At 52.3% G+C, this 18,217-nt stretch overlaps 5 protein-coding genes across 5 annotated transcripts; 4 read left to right on the top strand and 1 right to left on the bottom strand.

The window, feature by feature from the left end:
• Positions 1 to 180: 180 nt before the first annotated feature.
• Positions 181 to 2,066, top strand: B0T26DRAFT_742532 (uncharacterized protein; the record flags this gene model as incomplete). The annotated part of the gene is made up of 4 exons (XM_060444131.1): positions 181 to 925; positions 1,133 to 1,259; positions 1,497 to 1,760; positions 1,907 to 2,066. The coding sequence occupies 4 exons, from the start codon at positions 181 to 183 to the stop codon at positions 2,064 to 2,066; spliced, it is 1,296 nt and encodes a 431-aa protein (XP_060295476.1).
• Positions 2,067 to 4,486: 2,420 nt separating this feature from the next.
• On the bottom strand, positions 4,487 to 6,244 carry B0T26DRAFT_678394 (uncharacterized protein; the record flags this gene model as incomplete). The annotated part of the gene is made up of 10 exons (XM_060440227.1): positions 4,487 to 4,531; positions 4,579 to 4,596; positions 4,655 to 4,669; positions 4,760 to 4,801; positions 4,881 to 4,948; positions 5,051 to 5,090; positions 5,136 to 5,169; positions 5,247 to 5,393; positions 5,953 to 6,105; positions 6,225 to 6,244. 10 exons carry the CDS (start codon positions 6,242 to 6,244, stop codon positions 4,487 to 4,489), a joined length of 582 nt encoding a protein of 193 aa, XP_060295475.1.
• Positions 6,245 to 6,317: 73 nt separating this feature from the next.
• On the top strand, positions 6,318 to 6,802 carry B0T26DRAFT_874095 (uncharacterized protein). Its single transcript, XM_060448028.1, has 2 exons — positions 6,318 to 6,540; positions 6,602 to 6,802. Exons 1-2 carry the CDS (start codon positions 6,428 to 6,430, stop codon positions 6,720 to 6,722), a joined length of 234 nt encoding a protein of 77 aa, XP_060295474.1. The 5' UTR covers positions 6,318 to 6,427; the 3' UTR covers positions 6,723 to 6,802.
• A 5,008-nt stretch (positions 6,803 to 11,810) lies between these two features.
• Positions 11,811 to 14,427, top strand: B0T26DRAFT_678393 (uncharacterized protein; the record flags this gene model as incomplete). The annotated part of the gene is made up of 11 exons (XM_060440226.1): positions 11,811 to 11,863; positions 11,925 to 12,039; positions 12,120 to 12,707; positions 12,787 to 12,894; positions 12,959 to 13,092; positions 13,123 to 13,242; position 13,331; positions 13,548 to 13,711; positions 13,773 to 14,076; positions 14,188 to 14,253; positions 14,347 to 14,427. 11 exons carry the CDS (start codon positions 11,811 to 11,813, stop codon positions 14,425 to 14,427), a joined length of 1,734 nt encoding a protein of 577 aa, XP_060295473.1.
• A 504-nt stretch (positions 14,428 to 14,931) lies between these two features.
• On the top strand, positions 14,932 to 16,095 carry B0T26DRAFT_678392 (uncharacterized protein; the record flags this gene model as incomplete). Its single annotated transcript, XM_060440225.1, has 4 exons — positions 14,932 to 14,981; positions 15,091 to 15,329; positions 15,420 to 15,641; positions 15,842 to 16,095. 4 exons carry the CDS (start codon positions 14,932 to 14,934, stop codon positions 16,093 to 16,095), a joined length of 765 nt encoding a protein of 254 aa, XP_060295472.1.
• Between the last annotated feature and the right edge of the window lie 2,122 nt (positions 16,096 to 18,217).

Here is an 18,217-nt window from a genome sequence, read left to right as displayed (position 1 = left end):
GTAGAAAAGTTGGCTGTCTGTCCATTGGCGTCTACAGAAATATGGTATGAAGGGGATAGGCTGGATAACGATGGAACGAGCACGAGCGCGAGTCCGAGTGTATATGGGGAAAGGGCAGACTCGTCACAAACGCAACCGCAGGTCTCCAGCACCCAACTCCCGTCCGCTACAGCCGATGCCATGGACGGTGCGGCTGAGACGGAACAGGCGACCAAGGCTTCATCTTCGCCATCCTCGCCCTCTTCCTCGCCATCCTCGCCCTCTTCGCCCTCTTCCTCGCCATCCTCGCCCTCTTCCTCGCCATCCTCGCCCTCTTCCTCGCCCTGGTCTCGCAGTCTTGTCTGCCGCCGCGTTGGCAGAGACGAGTTCTGCGCGTTTACGCACCGAGGCTTTGCGGCCGGCGAGGGCATCGCGGTGATCACGACGCCCGCCCGCATTCTGGTGCTGGGATCGCAGCCGCCGCTCGATATCCCCGCGTCCCAGCCCGACTCGTCACCGTCACCGTCCTCGAACACAGACACAGACGGAGTAGACTACACCGACGCGCTCATCGCCGGCAAGGGCGTCGGCCTCGTCGCCGCGCGGCCCATCCGTGCCGGGCGCCGCCTCGCCATGCGCACTGCCTCGACGCCCGCCGTCATGGTCGACGACCGCGCCTTCACGGGGCTGCGCCGCGACGACCTCGCCGCGCTACTCGCGCAGGCCATCGTCGCCCTACCTGAGCCCCACCAGGCCCGCTTCCTGAATCTCTCGGCAACCGCGAGCGACGGCGACAAGGACGACTCGGGCCTCGCGCGCGTGTTCCGCATCTTTGCGACCAACGCGTTCAAGACGACGGTCAAGCTCGGCGCGGATGCTGCTGTGGCCGTTGGCGTGCCGTCGGGCCCAGATGCGGGGATTGATTTCCATTCGACGTTCACCGAGGGTGTGTTTTGTTTCCTGCCTCATTTCTTTCGTTTCCTTCCTCATTTCTTTCGTTTCCTTGTATTATAGTTCGTGTTGTCATTCCGCTGTCCTCTTCCACTGTCCTCTTCCGCTGTCCTCTTCCAGTTTTGTCGTGTTTGTGTGTGGCAAGCAGACAAGTTGGCGGCATGATTCTGATTTGGCGTGCTAACGAGGACATGAAAACCAGTGTCGCGCCTCAACCACGAGTGCAGCCCCAACCTGGGCTACTACTTCGACTCGGTCACCCTGTCCCACAAGGTCTACGCCGTGAGGGACATCCTGCCAGGCGAGGAGCTGACGATCAGCTATGTCGAGTACGTGGACATTTCTTGCCACTGTTGGTTTCGTGGCTTTCGTCGCTCTGGCGGGGATTTTGGGGTTTCCTCTTACTGAACTAGAACCCCCTGAAAGCGCCACCCAAAGTTGAAGAACTCGCACGTGCCCGCAGCACACCTCCTAACCCCTTCATCCCTCTCCTTTCACTGCAAGCCCTTAATCCTGAGAAAGCCACATGGCCAACTTTCTCACCGATGGACTAACACATCTCAAAGCGTCATCCAGCCGCGATCCGTGCGCAGCGAGCGCCTCCACACGACGTGGTCCTTCACGTGCAGCTGCCCGCGCTGCACGGCCGAAGCGCACGTCGTGGCCGAGTCCGACGACCGCGTGGCACACATGCTGCAGCTCCGCCGGGAGCTCGACGATTACTCGGCGTCCGCGACGCCCGAGAAGGCCGAGCTGCTCGTCACGCTGTACGAGCTCGAGGGGCTGGAGGTCCGTATCTACGAGGCCTACTATCGTGCTGCGCTCGAGTGGTATGTCACAGTCTTCTGATAACCCGCTCCTCCTCTTCGGGGGTCACACTCCTTTACTGCCGTGTTGGGTGCACATGAAACGTGCTTGAGATAGGAAAGGGAAAATTCTTCGAGAACGTGGACACTAATAGCTTTGACACGACCAGGAACGGAGTCGGCGATGCAACGCGCGCAATGAATTACGCACGGCTTTGCCTCGACAAGGGCCTTACGCTTCGAGGTCCAGACCGTCCGTTTATCGACAGCATGCGCGGCCTCATCTCTAGCCCGACAGAGCACTGGAGCTGGCGTTTTCGGGTGAAGTGAAGGACTCGATGCTTGGGGCTAGACTCGAGAGATATTTTATCAGCATGACCATGCATATGTAGGTCATGACCATGCATTATGTAGGTTGTAGGGTGAGGAGGGTGCCACTGTAGATGTATTGGGTGCGGGGTATTTTACGGGTGTCTCGGATTTTGTGCTATCAGTTGCTGATGTATAGACTTGAAATCTCCAAAAGTAGTATCCAAATCAGGCCGAGGGTTAAAATGCTGGCAGTTTCTAATAGAGGATTGCTCGGCGCACCCACCCCTTTTGCTCGGGACACGCACCGTCCCTTAAATCGTGGGCCTGTCAGCCGGCAAAAAAGATCCACCTTTTTGTACGTAAAAATGCCCACTTTCTATGCAACTAGCCATGCAACTACCCCGCCGTATGGTAGGGTCAACCCTGTGTCAATTATGAAGCTATTCCGAAGAGACAGAGGGGGGGGGGGTGTCTCCCGGCCGGTTGAGCCTCGGCTAATGTGTTGAGCCTCTGTAAAATATGGCAATTTTCGTGCAACGGCTGCCAACGCACATGAAGCTATTTTCAACGCTCGCTCGCTCGTCCATCCCGTGACTGAGGCACCATATTGAGGCTCTGCAGGGGCATTGCGGCTCTGCAACATGCCCACCACCATAGAAAATATCACCACTACGGAAACCTTGTATTCTACGGCTTCAACTACATTTACTGTGCCTCATTCGTATGCCTGGTGACTGGCAAGATTGTTGTAGGATTTCCCGCCTTATTTACTATACTTTTGTGGGAGCCTGCAATGGAGCGTGTATGCAAGCCCTAACTAGCCCCACTTTAACTAGAATTCGTGTTAAATTTGCGAAGACTGCATTTTTGAACGATTTGGCCTGCCTTTTTTTCTTCATCACGGCGACCTTCATTGAGGCTGCAAAGCTGGCCCGGTGATACAGGTACTGCAAGTTTGGGTGTGGGTGATATCCTAGGTCACAGCTCAACATGGGTCATAGAGTTTGACCCATGTTGAGTCGTTATGACCCATATTGAGCTTTTCGGTCAGCACATAGCATATGCTGTTCGTGGTACTCAAACTACGTAGGGATCCTACAGGTCGAAGGGTTGGTAGATCTACCGGGGGTCATGTTGTGTCTATCCTCTCTCTCTCTGCGGAACTAAGGTAGGTTCTGCGTGCGACCGGGGTTTTTGTGTGTGTGTGTGTGAGAGGTCCGCGCGCCGCACGTGCCTACTTGCACGTGCGTACTCGCGCGATCTCTGCTTCCTCCCTGCTAGTGTGCGGTCACCAGTATCGCTATTCCAACATATGCTGAGCAGCCCTAATAAAAATATATATAACTCGGTGCAGGGCAAATAAAGTAGTATAAACGGTCAATTAAAGCAAGATGTACGATAAATTAATTGGTCTAAACTGTTAAAGAAAGCAAGATAGAGTATAAACCGAGTCATACTTTGATGGTTAAGTAATAATATGTTTTTATATTTTTGTAAGAGAAGGCAGGTACGCCGGATCAAGGTGGTCACAATGCAGGTAAGAAGGTGGGCGAGCAACGAGTAGTATTGGTGTGAGACTTCAACCTGGCCCTCGCAAAGGAAGGTGGGCGAGGGCCACTGTTTATATACGTGCTCAGGGGCTCAGGCCCGGGGCGCCATGGCGTGGCGTAGTGGCTTGTGCCAACTGGCAGTGTTCCGGCCAGTTGGTAACAGGTGGTGAGCGCGCACCCTGTGCGCGCGGCTGGTGTTTGGGTTGTCCTTTCCTTACAATTTTCCAGTGTTCGGCATATGCTGAGCCCTCATTCGAAGCATACGTGACTTGGCGTTCTGCGATCGGCTCACGCATGCACTGAAAATAAGCGAAGTGGGTGGGGGGTGTACTGCTAAGCCACTAGGATGTGGCCCAAGCGGCGGTAATAATCTAAGGAAATCGAGCTATTCGTTATGGGATAAAGATATCTAGTAATAAGTTGTATTGATGATGCTTTGTATTACTCCGACCTTGTGGATGGTCGAAGCTGTTACGAATCCTTGTCGAATGCGCAATAGTGGGGCACGCTCAGTTTGGTGTGGACCAATCAGGAGCGTCCCATGGAAAGAACCAATTAGGAGTGTCCCTGGGTCCCGAGGTTCGGGACCACTTAAGGTCGGGGACGCGGGACAGTGTCCCGCGCGCCCGGCGTCCCGAGACCGCAAGTCTCGGGACCACGGGCCAGTGGAACCATTGTTATTGGTTACACAGTTAGATATATACGATGACCGTACCCACGGTCTTAGATAGTTCTTGCTTGGTCCTTCAAGCAAGCAATACACATTCACTGCACTCATATACTTTGAGTGGCATTCCGATTTGACTGTATTACCGGTGCGATAGGAGCTTGCCCTTTGTTCTATCTTCATAATTGCCAACCCCAGCACCCTGTGGAGCCCGTGCTCCCTTACAGACAGACGACCCTAACAGTCGAGTGGTTTGTAATAGAAGCCTAGAAGATGGTAAGTATATGTATTTATATAAAGGATAAAAACGTACCATAATATTTTCGTCTTGCTATAGGTGATGCCAGCCACCTATATTCAGCATCGACTGAGACAGCTGCTCCACATACTTTCACTCCTGTATACTTATAAGCTATGTGCTAGGCGGAGTTTAACGACGTATTATTGCTGTCTCGGTTTAGTGTAAACTTAAGCTTAGCTTGAAAGATACTTACCTTAAGAATTTCAGCTTCGTTTTTAAAATTGTTGTAGTCGTTCTACCTTTAAAGGTAGTGTGAAATTGAATCTTCATATATATTAGCTTCAACTTTATTTGGGCAAATGCTAAGTACGTACCTGATCCTGCACCCGAGCAAACTCCTGAAGAATATCTGTATTCGACGGGTCGCCTTGTAGAATTGGTTCTGGTAGGTGAATAAAAGTGGCTATGCCATCCTTATGAGTCAAAGGATAGCTTGGAATAGTAATACTATTAACAATCTCAGCCACAGAGATAATATGTTTACGGCCACCGCCAATAATTAGGCCGTAATCCTTGAGAGTATTCTGCTTCAAGTCAGTCGAGGTTCAGCATATGCTGGAGCAGCTTACCTTGGTAAACCCCATCCTCGGACGACCTCTCTCGCTATCTCCGTAATCGGATTATCGTCATCGTTCCAGAATTGTTCTATCGTATTGTCTACACTTTGCTCGAGCACCTACTCATCCTCATCGCCTGCAGACTCTTCGTCGCCGGTATCGCTAAGGGTCCCGTCTGAAGGATGGGGGGACGGCGTAGGCTCATGCCCATACTCGGCATAAGCTACGTAGGGCCTGAAGGCTCTGTTCTCAAAGTCGGCTGTTGCTCCTCTATGGTTTGGTGATGTATCTATTACAGATCAATTCCCCTAAATTGTTATTATTGAATTGGTGTATTGAGTAAAAGTTCGGCATATGCTAAAGCAGAGTAATAATTGTGTGGCAATATTATTTTGAATCTAAATTTTTTTGTGCGTTGCAGATGTCTACCTTTGGTCGCCGGTCTTTTCTACTTTGGGTTGGTCGGCTGACCTTCAGCATATGCTATGTGCTGACTGAAAAGCTCAACATGGGTCATAACAGCTCAACATTGGTCATACGGCTCAACATGGGTCAAACTCTATGACCCATGTTGAGCTGTGACCTCGTGATATCCTGGCTTAAGCTAGTGTGCCTTGCAAGGCAGGGATCCGATGCATGGCGGCTCCATCTAAAAGACCGAATTTACTACGGTAAAAACCGGGCAGTTGATGTCAAGTGCCAGGGCTATGATTTTATCAGGGGGTGGGTGCGCCGAGCAATCCACTTCTTATAAAGGGGGAGTCTCCGCATACTGTTAAATCGTCCCCATCTACTGTAGGTACATAGACCACCAAGCGTTACAACTCACCGCCCAGGAAAATACCACATTTTAGAGCCAAAATTACCGCATTCGCTGGCTGCCCTGCTCCAAGCGCTGGCAACGCAGTTATACCGCAATTGCACCTCGCCGCCGTCGCCAACGTCGCCAGCGCCAACACACTTCCGAATGCGGTAATTCCAGCTCAGGGCCGTAGATTAGCTCAAATCGTTCAAATCTGCAATAAAAAGCGAAGCTGGGTTCGCTGGATTCGCTTACGTAACAGGGCCAAAAATGCAATAAGAAACTGCAGGCCTACTTACAACCACTCTCCACTGCTCATAACTGACTACCCTACTGACCCATGCCTTCCAATGCCCGGGCGGTCGGCCGAGGAACCCTTCCACTACGTGTAGGCTTTTCAACACGACCTACAGCTACTACAGAGGCTGCAGGGCCACGTGAGGCTCGTGATGTTGTGTCGCCCCGGCCACCCGTTGTATACCTTGGTGTTGTGAAGGTCGTGATGCCGTGCCGCCCCGGCCACTGCGTTATGTGCCTCGGCTTCCTATTGCCCGACTTCCTGTGGTTCCTGTTGCCCGGCTTCCTGTACCCCGGCTTCCTCTACCCCGACTTCCTGTGCCCAGGCTACCCCGAGCCGCATTGAGGTTGTTGACAGTACGGCGAGGAGGTCCCGTAGGTTGGCTGAGCTCATCAACGTCGTCATCAACGTCGTCATCAACGTTGTCATCAACGTCGTCATCATCGGCGTCGTCGTCGATGTCGTCGTCATCGTCAAGGGAGACTCCCTCCCACTGTGAGTATGCCGGCGAATTGAGGGCATGAGTCCGGACTGCCTGCCCGGTTGACCGGCCGGCTGTGTGGCTCTCGGCTGTGTAGTTGGGACCTTCGGTGCGTTCGGTCGGCGGCGAAGGCATTCGAGTTGCGTGGCCTGCCGCGAAGGTTTCCGACTCTATCAAACTCTTGGTACTGTAAGTAATTGTCTTCGTCAAGTAACGACCTATCCAGGTACTAATATGGATGGAAATCGGTCTTTTGAAGCTTCAGATTACCGGCCTGGTGACGCTGAAGGAGATCATGAGCGCAAGGAATGCCATACTGTGCCCGGAACCGACCGGTGCAGGGCTTCAGGGGCCGGGCGCGGTCCCCGAGAGCAGATTCCATCTTTGTGTGTTGCTTTACAACAAGATCGAGGGCATCGTAACATATGTTGTAGGTAGCATCACTAAGCTACTGCTGAGCTAGGTAGTCGAAGCGAATGCGCTCTTTTTGCTTCGCAGTCAGCTTCTCGTAGGCTTCCTTCATACCCTCTACCATGTTGAGTGACTGTTGTACGGTTTGGAAGGTATTGCTGTTGCCGGTGATAACAAAAGACTGGAGAAGCTTGTTGACTGACTCAACTGGTGATGTGGTACGTTGACCGAAGTTGAGGACGTTATTGGTATAGCAAGTCGCCCACTCTTCAACAAGTGGCCTGTAGGTTCGTTCGAGATACCGAATTATGGCTTTTTGGGCGGAAAAAGTAGCTTTCATCATCTCCCATGCCTGTGTGTGGCCATCGAGAGTAGGCGAGTACATCATATGCTCCCAAAGTAGGTATATTCCTACCTTGGTGTACGGGATCTCGGCCGGCAAGGCACCAATGTTGACTTCCTGTCCATCACGAAGTCTTCTTGTACGGTAGACAACCTGCTCTTCTTCCTCGCTGTCTTCTTCCTCGCTGTCTTCTTCCTCGTTGTCTTCTTCTTCATCGTTGTTTTCCTCCTCTTGTTGCGCGCCTGGGTCCTGAGCCCGAGCCTGAGCCCGGGCAACCTGCTTTGTAGCGGCCTTGTTCCATTTCTTCTTAAATTTCAGGACCACATTCTTGTTGATGTGGAAAATGCAGAGTTGTGAGTAAGCGTCAGGGTAAATACGTGCAATTGCAGGCCTCATCGCCTTCTCAAAGTCGGTAATTGTGACTGTAGGGCGTTGAGCGCCGATTTCTTCGCGATGCTCGTTGACCTTGTCCATCAGCCACTTGAAGCGTTCCTCACGTTCGTTATAGATCAAGCCGAACGCACAACTGACTGATTTACCTAGGTGGTTCTTGTGGACGATTTGGAAGAGAGCCAGGCCCTTGTTGTTAGTACTATATGTGTTATCGTACAACTGGACCCAGGGGTAACGCTTCCACTGCTCCTCACACCAGCGAGGAGACCAAAAAAGACCTCTCGGCTTGTCTTTTTCATCATCCGACCAAAGGACTTCGTAATGGATCTGTTCATCGTCAAGCAATTTCTTCGTGGCCTGGAATAGAGAGTATCCCTTGAGGGCAAGTCTGCGTATACGAGAGCGGCATTTTCGTAGGTCAATGTGGTCGAATTCCAGGCCCGGAAAAGCCCTTCGCAAGTCTTTGGCAATCTCTCTGTTCGGGACAGCTGGTCGGCCGATGTAGGAAGGAATAAATATCTTATACTCAGGGCCAAAGATTACTCTATGCTTCAACTTGTTGAAGTCTCTCTCGACAGGTGGATGATTTGCATGGTTGGTATGCTCAGGAAGAAACTCAAAGGTCCATTTCCGGTCGTCGGAAACAAGCGCTTTGGCTACGCCCTGCCAAGGGCAGTCCCGGTGGTCGGTGTTGGTGATGTTTTTCCTCACCCTGGACTTGATGATTTTCCCTCGGTAACAGCCAAAATCCACCCTTGTTGGGCCGAAGTCTTTGGCATAGTTGGAAGGTCGCAGCTTGCATGCACCGAACCGTGCAGAAGAGGCCCATTCGTTCAAATCAACGATTAGATCGTCGAGGGTGTCATATTTGAAGGTGAAAAGCTTATGGTTCGCGGGCGGATTGGAAAGTGGTGGCGCGGGCTGCGCGGGCGCATTCTGGGCGGGCGCATCCTCATCTCACTGGGCGCGTCGCTGGAACCGCCGGAATCGCTCAAATCGCGGAAGTCTTCAAGATCGGGCATTTCTGAAGCTAAATTAGCATAGCCGCGATGAAAAGGAGTGCAGGAAATGAAGCCTTACTGATGCATCGATTGATTGAAGTTGTTGGCGATGATTTTGGTGGTGGTTTGGTTGCATAGGAAGGTTGTGTCGCATACAACGGTGCAAGAAAACGTCGTCAAAAGAGTGCTTATTATTAGGAAGAAGAAGAGCGGCCTGTATAGCCTAGGTGCGCTGCTACTTAGATGAAAATGAAGCCTTTGTTCCAAAATGTAGATCAGGCCACATTTTGGCCGGAAATGGTCAATTACGTCACGTGGCGCACCTTCTTCCGACAGGTTGTAGTGGAATACGAAGGTTGCAGCGTAATTAGGTTGGGTTGTGGTGAACGTGGTAAATTACGTGGCGGCAGAATCTTGGATGGGGACGATTTAACAGCATGCGGAGACTCCCCCTTATAAAGATGGACTTTTCATGATGAATCAAGAGACTTGCTGGCCATTTTAACTTTATAGTCGGTGGCAGAGGCTACGTTGAAGGGCGTTGATAGCTTGGGCGACGAGCTTTGGGTTCTCGGGCTGAGGCAAGGGATTCCAAGACAAGCAGTCAAGCTCACCTCTCAGGCACAAACTCCGTTCCAGCTGCCTGGTCGACTGCCGGGGGATCCAGGGGCTGCGGAAACTGAACGTGCTAGGAGAGCTCGACCATGACGCCGTTCCAGTCCAAGCGAGTTACTCTAATTCCCGTGCCGTCGACTTCGGGCCGCGGAGGTAGTTCAGGTATGCCTGGCAGCGGATAGCATCCTGCAGGCTGGCGAATATGAGGAGGCCACTATCGGGGACACTCCGGGTCTGGGGACGCAACGCCAAGGTCCAGTTCTAGAGACTGGTTACTGCGGTCGGCTTGAAGAAGCGAGGGTATCCGGGCTTCATGATGTCGACGATACGCGGGTCTTTCTTGGCCCACATGACAGTGTGGTCCCAGTTGGGGAAGTGGCAACTGATTCCAGGTTGAGAGATGACTTCACAGAATGGAAGAAATAGTTAAGCGGGTAGGGAAACTGGCTCCCGGGATGAGAAGATGACTGCGCAGAAGCAGGTGGTGGGTTTGTTGGATGTGGATGTATACAACTAATTTAAGAGAAGATGGTTCCGAGAAGATGGTTCCGACAAGATCGGTAGTTCTGCAGAACGAAAGACGGTTGAAGTAACAGGGAAGCTATTTCGGAAATTCGAAAACCGATGAGAAGAATCCCATCGAAGCTGTGAGGTAAAGTGGAAAGTGGGGTTGAGGGATGCGAAGAAGGCTGCTGGCCAGGTGAATTTCAGGTGAGGTCTGAATGCCAGTGTCAGCGCCAGTGTCAGTGCCAGTGTCAGCGCCAGTGTCAGCGCCAGTGTCAGCGCAAGTGTCAGCGATAGTGTCAGCGCCAGTGTCAGCGACAGTGTCAGTCATGACAGCCACCTGGTGGTCAGTAAGCTCAGGTAAAGAAACACACAGGTTCCCTTTTACCTGCTGAATCAGCTTCTGATCTCGATTAGCAGGGCTGAGAGCCTGGAAATTCTCTTCTCAGTTGTCTTTTGTAGCACTTGGTTGATTTGAAGCTGACTCGGTTGCCCTGTAGCCTTTTATCTACAAATTCCAGACGCGATCGCCTGTTTCCTTCCCCGCTGTGTCGGAATGGGGGTTTATTTATAAGAAGAATTCGACGCTAGGACAAACGAATATGGGCGCGCGTGCCGACAGACAGAGGTGAGCTAGCCAGGGTGCCAGGAGGTGAGGCCCAAACCCAGTAATGCAAGGACGAGAAGCTCCAAGTTAAATAGAGCAGTCCGCCCCAAGATCATGTGAGAATGGGTGAAACTATCAATGCGACAGAGGACTGCTAATGCGCAGATGTCGACGACGCAACGAACACGGGAGCAGTTCAGACGAGCCGGGGCTGTCGATGATGTGTAGAGTTCGAAGACGAAATTGGGAGAGGTTGAATACAGCTAGACTGCCAGTGACACGGAGAGGTTTACGCAGGAACGGGATGATGCACGAAAGATACCCCTGGGCTTGGGAGACCGGAGGACGCTTGAATCGGGGCTAGCTATCCGGGCAGGGGGCGTCAGGTAGGTGATTACAAACGAAGCAACGAGATTTAGCAACTAATCCTCGATAACTATGTATTTCTCGACTGGAATCAAGCTCTTCTCGACGAAGGGTTGCTACATTGGTTGAAGCGGATATCAATAACATGGACCTCGAAAGCTTCAAACACTCCAACCGAGAGAACTCCAGGACATAGATTGCGGTACTGAGAGGCTGCTGGAAAATTAGAGAGTTGATTGGTGATCAAGTCGGGGAACCTCATAAGCACTGTTGAATGTAAACGGCGAGATTGAGGTGCTTGTCAGGGCTTCAAAAACGCGTGGCCAAGGAAGCAACCCCATATCAACCGCAACATGGTCAAACGGGTAGTTTGGAAACCCTGATGACTACCGTGAGTTGAAATGTACATGACCTTGCAAACATTGGAAATTGTCAATAATGCTAAACCTGTAAATACCAAGCGTTATCGGGATTTAAACTCGGGTGATGACCCATGCAGGACAGGGGACGTGTAGTCAGCGTGTTTGAGATGCCGCGTCTGACCCCCCTCAGCGTGTCTGCTCGGCGGGTATACCCCTGCAGCGTTGCTGCATGTCAGACCCGTGCAGCACCGCTGGGCTCACTTGGGGAAAATGTTCCTGAAGGTTTCCACGTCCCGGGCCCTCGGAACTGCTTTGGCATCGGATCTCGGAGGATCTAGTGCTCACTGGGGGCCACTTGGCACTCCTCGCTACCCCACCCGCTCAAGCTCAAGCTGACTGCCTTGCTTCTTTCTCTGCTGTGCTCGATGGCTGTATTCTTGGCGGCTGTGCTTCGCTCGTTTCGGCGCAGAGTTCAAGTCGAGCGAAAACGCGCGTCGTGCCACGATGAATACGCCTTTGGACAGATGCGCCTGCGTGTTTGCTCGGGATCATTTAATGTGTTCGAGGCTATACAGAGAGAATTTGGTTCCACAAAACGTGACTTGAGGTGCCGAGAAGTACGCTGCGCGCCGGGTACCAGGATCGGAACCACAGCCGCCGGCAGACGAGTACCGAACCCGCTTGTGACCCTGTCTTCGTTGCCGAGCTGTTGCCGCCTGTGCCGGATGCCTACGTTAGTTATCCGCAAATGCCCGACAGCGTCATGCATTCCTAAAATAGGTTGGTTGACATGGGGTACCCACTCACCTTGAGGTAGTTAGTTGGTCGCTGGTTCTCAAGCCCTTATCAGTAAGAGCCTTTTCTGACCTGTGCCACGAGAGGCCCATCGAAACCCGCGTTCCTGTCCGCTCTCTTGTCAGCACCTTGAGTTGGGTCGAGTTCGTCAACAGTTGGAGCGAACCTGCAATAACAATCATGCGGCTGTTCAGCTTCAGCATCGGGGCAGCCCCTGCTGTCACGAGCGCTTTCCTGAGCATCGAGATCGTAGACGCCCAGGCTCCTGACTGTGCCTCCTCTTGGGGCACGGGCTTCGCGCTAGATGTTGCCTCCGTGGACATACCACCGACAACCACGAACCCGCCTTATGAAGTATCCACCGCACCAGATCTCGCCGACAGTGACTCTGGCAACTCAACGGAGCCGGTCGCTGACTTGGTGCGGCGTGCTGACAAGAAGAGGGACTTCTTCCTCCAGGTGATGCCCCTTGGCGCTTCCATCACCCGGGGTTTGAGGTTAGCAGATGGCACGGGCTACCGAGAATGGATCCGGTGGCAGCTTCGCTCAACGAGGTGGAAAGCCAACATGGTCGGCTCGGAGCAAGATAGAGTCATGGTAGACCGTGTATGTCCCTTTCAAAGGGGGGTTTCCTTTGTTGAACAAGTGCGGCGATCGCGTGTGCTGACGACATGATAGCTTCGAGGTAGGAGAGCGAGGGCCATCCGGGTTGGCTCATGGACGAGGTCTTCGAAAACGGCTAGAGGGCATCAAAGTGGATGAAGCCAAACCTGGCGCTAGTGAATATTGGAATGTAAGTCACGGTTACCTTGAGACAAGATGCGTGCTGTTGTATCATGGGCTGCTCACTTACCTAGCCCCTTTTCCTTGATAGAAACGAGTGCCGAAAGGACAACCCCGACGGCGCCGGCCAGAGAATCAAGCTCATGATTGACGATATCTTTGCCAGCGTGGAGAGTGTCACTGTCAATACCCCGGACCACCTCTCTCGGTGTGGTTAACGATTCTATGCGCCTAATAGTTGCTCCTGGAAGGGAGGTGGGGGCGACAGCTACTACTGGCAGAACTTCACAACGCCAAAGGGCCTCTGCGGTCCTGTATTTAATCACGAGATTGGCGACAAAAAGCTCCGTCATTTTGAGTTAGTTGAGTTCCATCTTTCGCTTTGGCCAGCCCTTTAAACTCTACAGACAATGCTGACTTTGAAGCTCTGGCTGATTTCAATGGAGAGTAAGCCCCCGCTTTCGTTCCTTGCCTCTTTGCACACAAGGGCCGACGGAACATCTGCTTACACCTCAGCAAGCCACCGAAGCGACTTCCTGTACACCGGCGACAGCGGCAGAGTGGAATAATGGATCAACAGACGATGCTGGGGCCGAGAAATCGTAAAACACCTCCATGCCGCAAGAGCTAGCACGAGGCTGACAGGTCTAGGTGCCCTCATAGAGCTCTAGTAGTATCACACATGCGAGAGTGTCAGACACAGGCATCCGTGACCGCATCAAGTTTGAGCGAATCTACGGTTCCGGCCGGCTCGACTACATCTACATCAAAGAAAAGGGTTGGGGCGTTTCTATCTTTGACCGCGACATGCGGCTCGCAGACACCGAGTGAGTGTTTTCTCCTTCTCTCCCGTGATAGAGGCTGACTGAAGCTTCTCCCCAACAACAGCGGGGACAAGCGTGCCGACGTGCTCTGCCTCGAGAAGAACGGGAATACCACGGCGTGGCTCAACCCCTCTGGCGGCCTGATGGTCAACGTCGGCCGGGTCAAGTATCCCGAGGGCTGGGATCTGGTCAACATGCGCTTCGCCGACGTCGAGGCTTCAGGCAAAGCCGACCTCATCTACCTTGACAAATACACGGGCGCGGGCGGCCGTCTTCGAGGACAACGGCCAAGCCTCAGCCGGCAAGAGCTCGTTCTCTTAGACCAACTGCGGGTTCGATACAGCTCGATCGGTCGAGGAGAAAACATGGTGAGTACATCGGCATGCAGAGCAGCCGTGCCAGATCCAGGCGGTTCCTGGATGGCGGAAAGGAGCCGACGTCTCGGGACACCCATGCTGACAACATGTCTGTTCAACCAGTATTTCACCAACCAACGCGGGCTCGGGCGCGCCGACCTTGTGCATGTTCTACCAGTAACCAATAGGGTAAGCAGGAGCCCCGTTTTCGATGGCTCTCTCGCACGGATGCTGGCCGAGCATGAATTAACAGGCGTACACCTACTTCAACGAGTATAGCAGAGGCAGTGGCAGAGGGAGTGGCGGAGGGAGTGGCGGAGGCAGTGGCAGAAGGAGTGGCGGAAGGAGCGGCAGAGACGATAGCAGCGCTAAGCACTGGATTACTCGATGGTTCATAGGAGCCAACTAACCTACTTAAGCAGGGTTCTTAATTTTTGCTTGGAGGTATTTTGCTGACCCTCTATCGAGGGGACCAGGAACTTCCTTCTTATCCCTAGTCTGGACGGATAGAGAGAGCAGACAGCTATTTTATCAACTTCATTGGAATTACACGGCGCGTCTTGAATCTAGCGCGGACGTCAAAGAATAGTTGGCGTTGATAGGCTGTTTTTGGTTGATTTCCGGGCGACCGAGAACTTGAAATGTCTCTTTGGTTGCTACCTAAGGGTATAGAATAAGCCTCGTGATAAGAAAAAGATGCATAGTCTTTAATAAATCCCCGTTCATCTGCGTCGTTTTATCTCCTAGTTCTTCACTCACGCTTGCTTTATCTATTTCCGCATCACATTCAACAGATTAAAGGTCACGGAACTACTCGTGGATAAAGCCTAGCGGCTAGATATGTAGTCTTGAATCGAAACAGCTGTCATGCCCAAGAAATCAGGAGTGTCAAGCCGTTGGGAGCCAAGCATCCAGTTGTGAGGGCCTTGATTCTCTCGGATATGCACATGACTAGTCCTCCCGAGGCACCGGGTTTTTTACCAGGCTCCGATAAACATTTTTAGCAGTAATCCTTCACCGCTCAAGCACCTCACCAGCCATCGACCTGCCCACGACCAGCAAGACGCCGGAGCTCATGGAGCTGCCCGTCGAGATCCTCATCGAGATTACGCAGCGCCTCGGCCCCGCTCTGAGACACAACATCAGTCTCCTCACCCTCTGCGAGCTGTGGTACGATGTGGCGAAGCGATGGTTTTCGGAACCGCCCCCGCATGTCCTATGGTGCCCTCTCCCGCACGAACCCGTCGTCTCCTCGACGCAGCCCTGTCAATCAGTCCCGGCTGTCTCAAAACTATTCACAGGCAAGCCAAGAGCATTGTCTCGGAGTACAACGTCTTCTTTCGACGCCCCTACAGTTCGCGACCTTGAGGCACTCATGGGGGAATATACACCTAGTTTTTATCATTCTAATACCGTATTGGATCGTGCCTTCCCCAACTACGATGTCAAGCTGAGCAGGATTAAGGATGACCAGCTGCGCGCCCTCGAGTCTCTGCGGATCGTCAGCCAAGACAGCATAACGGGCGCCTATGGCCCTGGAGAGACAGATGATCTTGAACCCGGAGGCAACGAATCACGTTTCTGTGAATATCGTTTACCAGCTGGTCTAATCATTCAAAGCCGATATGCTGATAGTTTCCTTGTCTCAGACCGCGGGTTCATGCCCAACACCGTTGCCGAAATTGCACCCTCTGCCTTTTGCTCCCTCTGCCTTTTGCTCCCTCTACCTTCAGCCTAACCTCTCTTGAGATCGACTTTGAGACCTTTGAACCAATAGACTCCTCGCCATTCTTTTTGATACCTGCCTGGCACCTCTGCGAGACGGTCGCAAAGGTCACCCCGCAGCTGGAGTGCCTCCCCGTGCGAACGCATGGAGTCCCCAAAGCTCCTGCGCGTGTGTGGCTGCCTGAGGGTGAGGATACAGCTGTCCATGTGTGGGATGGACCGGGTGAGAGGGTCATCGGCCAGTTGGCGCCTGATAAGCGGTGGGATGCTGATGTCGAGCCCATCGAGGAGATTATAGAGGATTAAGGGGAGAGGAGCCAAGGCGGGGATTAATTGCGCAGCGGTGTTCTCGTCATCGCCTTGCTTCTTGGGGTGAATGATAGCGGCATTTCAGTGGTCTTGCAGCTTGGTTGTTGGCCTGCGCGAGACGAGAACGGGCATAGAAGATAAAGGGCATAGAGGATAACGATTAGGCAAGACGCAGATTCAGTTCTTCAATGGCATCAAAATTCAATTACAGGTGCTGGTGCCATGGTTCTCAGTCTTTTTCTTGCGACCTTTCAAGTTTGGGCTACGGCATTTCCTCTTCTTTTGAGCCGCGTGGGGCGTGGGGGAACAAGGGATGAAATTGACCGTCGCTTCACCCCTGAGCGTTGTTGAGGGCCTCTAGCTAGACTAGACCTTTTGGTGCCGGATCAAATGCAGTGTGTCTCAACTGTGAAGTGGCGTTCAAAATACTTTCTAACGCATGGTATTTAATACATTTTCCTTATTTAGCTTCACCCTTAGAACCCATCCCTTCGCGGTACTCGCTAATTTAAAAGAAATTAAAGAGGGCTTTACGACACACTAGGTACCCAGTACGTTTAGCTATTAATTTAATATGCAGCAAAGTCCGGCATTGGGGGCCACCTGAAATCTCGCTACGGAAAGCTCTCAAGAACCCTGAATCTTCTCGTTAGTATCCAAGGTCTATTGATACCTACTTGTGCCGTCTAGATGCTTATTCTAGCAATGGATGTGTCTGTTGATCTTATGTGCCTGTTGACCTTATGTACCTGTTGACCTTATGTGTCTGTTGACCTGGTCAAAGACACTCCGGCACTCTGAAATGCGTAATACGGAAATGCGTAATACGGAAGATCATGAATCTAAGTGTCTTGGTCCAAGGATCGGCGTAGCTAGTGAATTGTGTTGCTATTGTTCTACGTCTCACCCATCTCGTCCTATTATTGCTGAAGGGCCTGGGTTTTTGGCTTTCCCGCTCAGCCTGGCATAGCTCTGCTGCTGACTTGGGTTTCTCCCCTGTTGCACTCAGCTGAAGCCGGTAGTCTCTGAGGATTCTCCCATGACCTATACGGTAAGTGGTCCTCTCTTGGCCTAGGTCTCGTCCTCTCACCTTTCCCTCACATCCCAGTTACACTTTTTGACTTCCAACCCAGGGCTGTTCCCACCACAAAGGCTAGCGGTATATTCTCTCATCCAGCCAAAATTCCGAAACCTGTCCTCTTTCATAATCTCCATGCCTTCATCACTGCACACGTCTACCGGCTTTCCTCCAACGCAAATCTCTACATCATCGCGGTAAGTTCTACAGCCTCATTTCTCGTATATGCGCTTCACCGCTGCCCAGTCTTGGCTTCGTATCGTGAGTTCTCTGCAACTTACTTTCCTGCCTCGTTTTCGCGCCTGGGGCCTTCTCGCGGCAGCTCTACACTTCCCTTTCTAGTAAACACCCTGCACATGCGCACGCTTAACACTACATCTTCACGTATCGCGAGACCTCGAGAGAAGCTAGCTTATTCCCTGTTCCCTAACTGCTGTCGCTTGAACTCTACACTTTCACATGTCGCTTGAACTCTACACTTTCACATCCCGCCGAAGCCCGGCAAATATCGCGGGTTTCGTATCCGCACTCCACATCTTCACTCTTCACGTATCGCGAGAACTCGAGCCTGACTTCTGCTGGGCTTCCTAACTTCTCCTGTTGGCTGAATTCACTCTTCGCACAAATCGCGGGGTTTCGAATCCTCACACTCCGAGAGTTCCGTGTTCTGCAACCCACAGCCTCACGTATCGCGAGAACTCGAGAACCAGGCTTTTGCCCGGTTTCTAACTTCTCCTCTTGCCTGGACTCACACACGTATCGCGGGGTTTCGAACCCTCACACTGCGAGAGTTGCATTTCTGCGCTTCTGCGGCAGCACTGATCTTGCACTCTCCCGCCCAGACTTTAAGTCTCGCCCCGAACCTCACATTGGCGTCCTTGTCATTCCCGCTATCTTTAGCCGTCGGCTTTTGCCCAACTCAATACCCTTGTCCCTGTCTATGCTCTACTATTGATCTGCTTCCAACCTCTAAGCCTTAAAAAACCTCGTTGTTAACCCCGAATACTCCGCTTTGGACTAAGCTAATTTCTTTCTCTGCCA

The sequence above is a fragment of the Lasiosphaeria miniovina genome (genome assembly GCF_030549165.1).
Source record: "Lasiosphaeria miniovina strain SMH2392-1A chromosome Unknown B0T26scaffold_5, whole genome shotgun sequence".
Lineage (NCBI taxonomy): Eukaryota > Fungi > Ascomycota > Sordariomycetes > Sordariales > Lasiosphaeriaceae > Lasiosphaeria > Lasiosphaeria miniovina.
The sequence above is the reverse complement of the archived record's forward strand: the minus strand, read 5'-3'. Positions and strand labels throughout refer to the sequence as shown.

Excerpts from the sequence above, each read along its gene's own strand:
- B0T26DRAFT_874095 (XM_060448028.1), top strand. The coding sequence starts at position 6,428 with ATGCCGTGCCGCCCCGGCCACTGCGTTATGTGCCTCGGCTTCCTATTG. Across the intron at positions 6,541-6,601 it reads TTCCTCTACCCCGACTTCCT|GTTGGCTGAGCTCATCAACG; the intron begins GTGCCCAGGCTA and ends GAGGTCCCGTAG.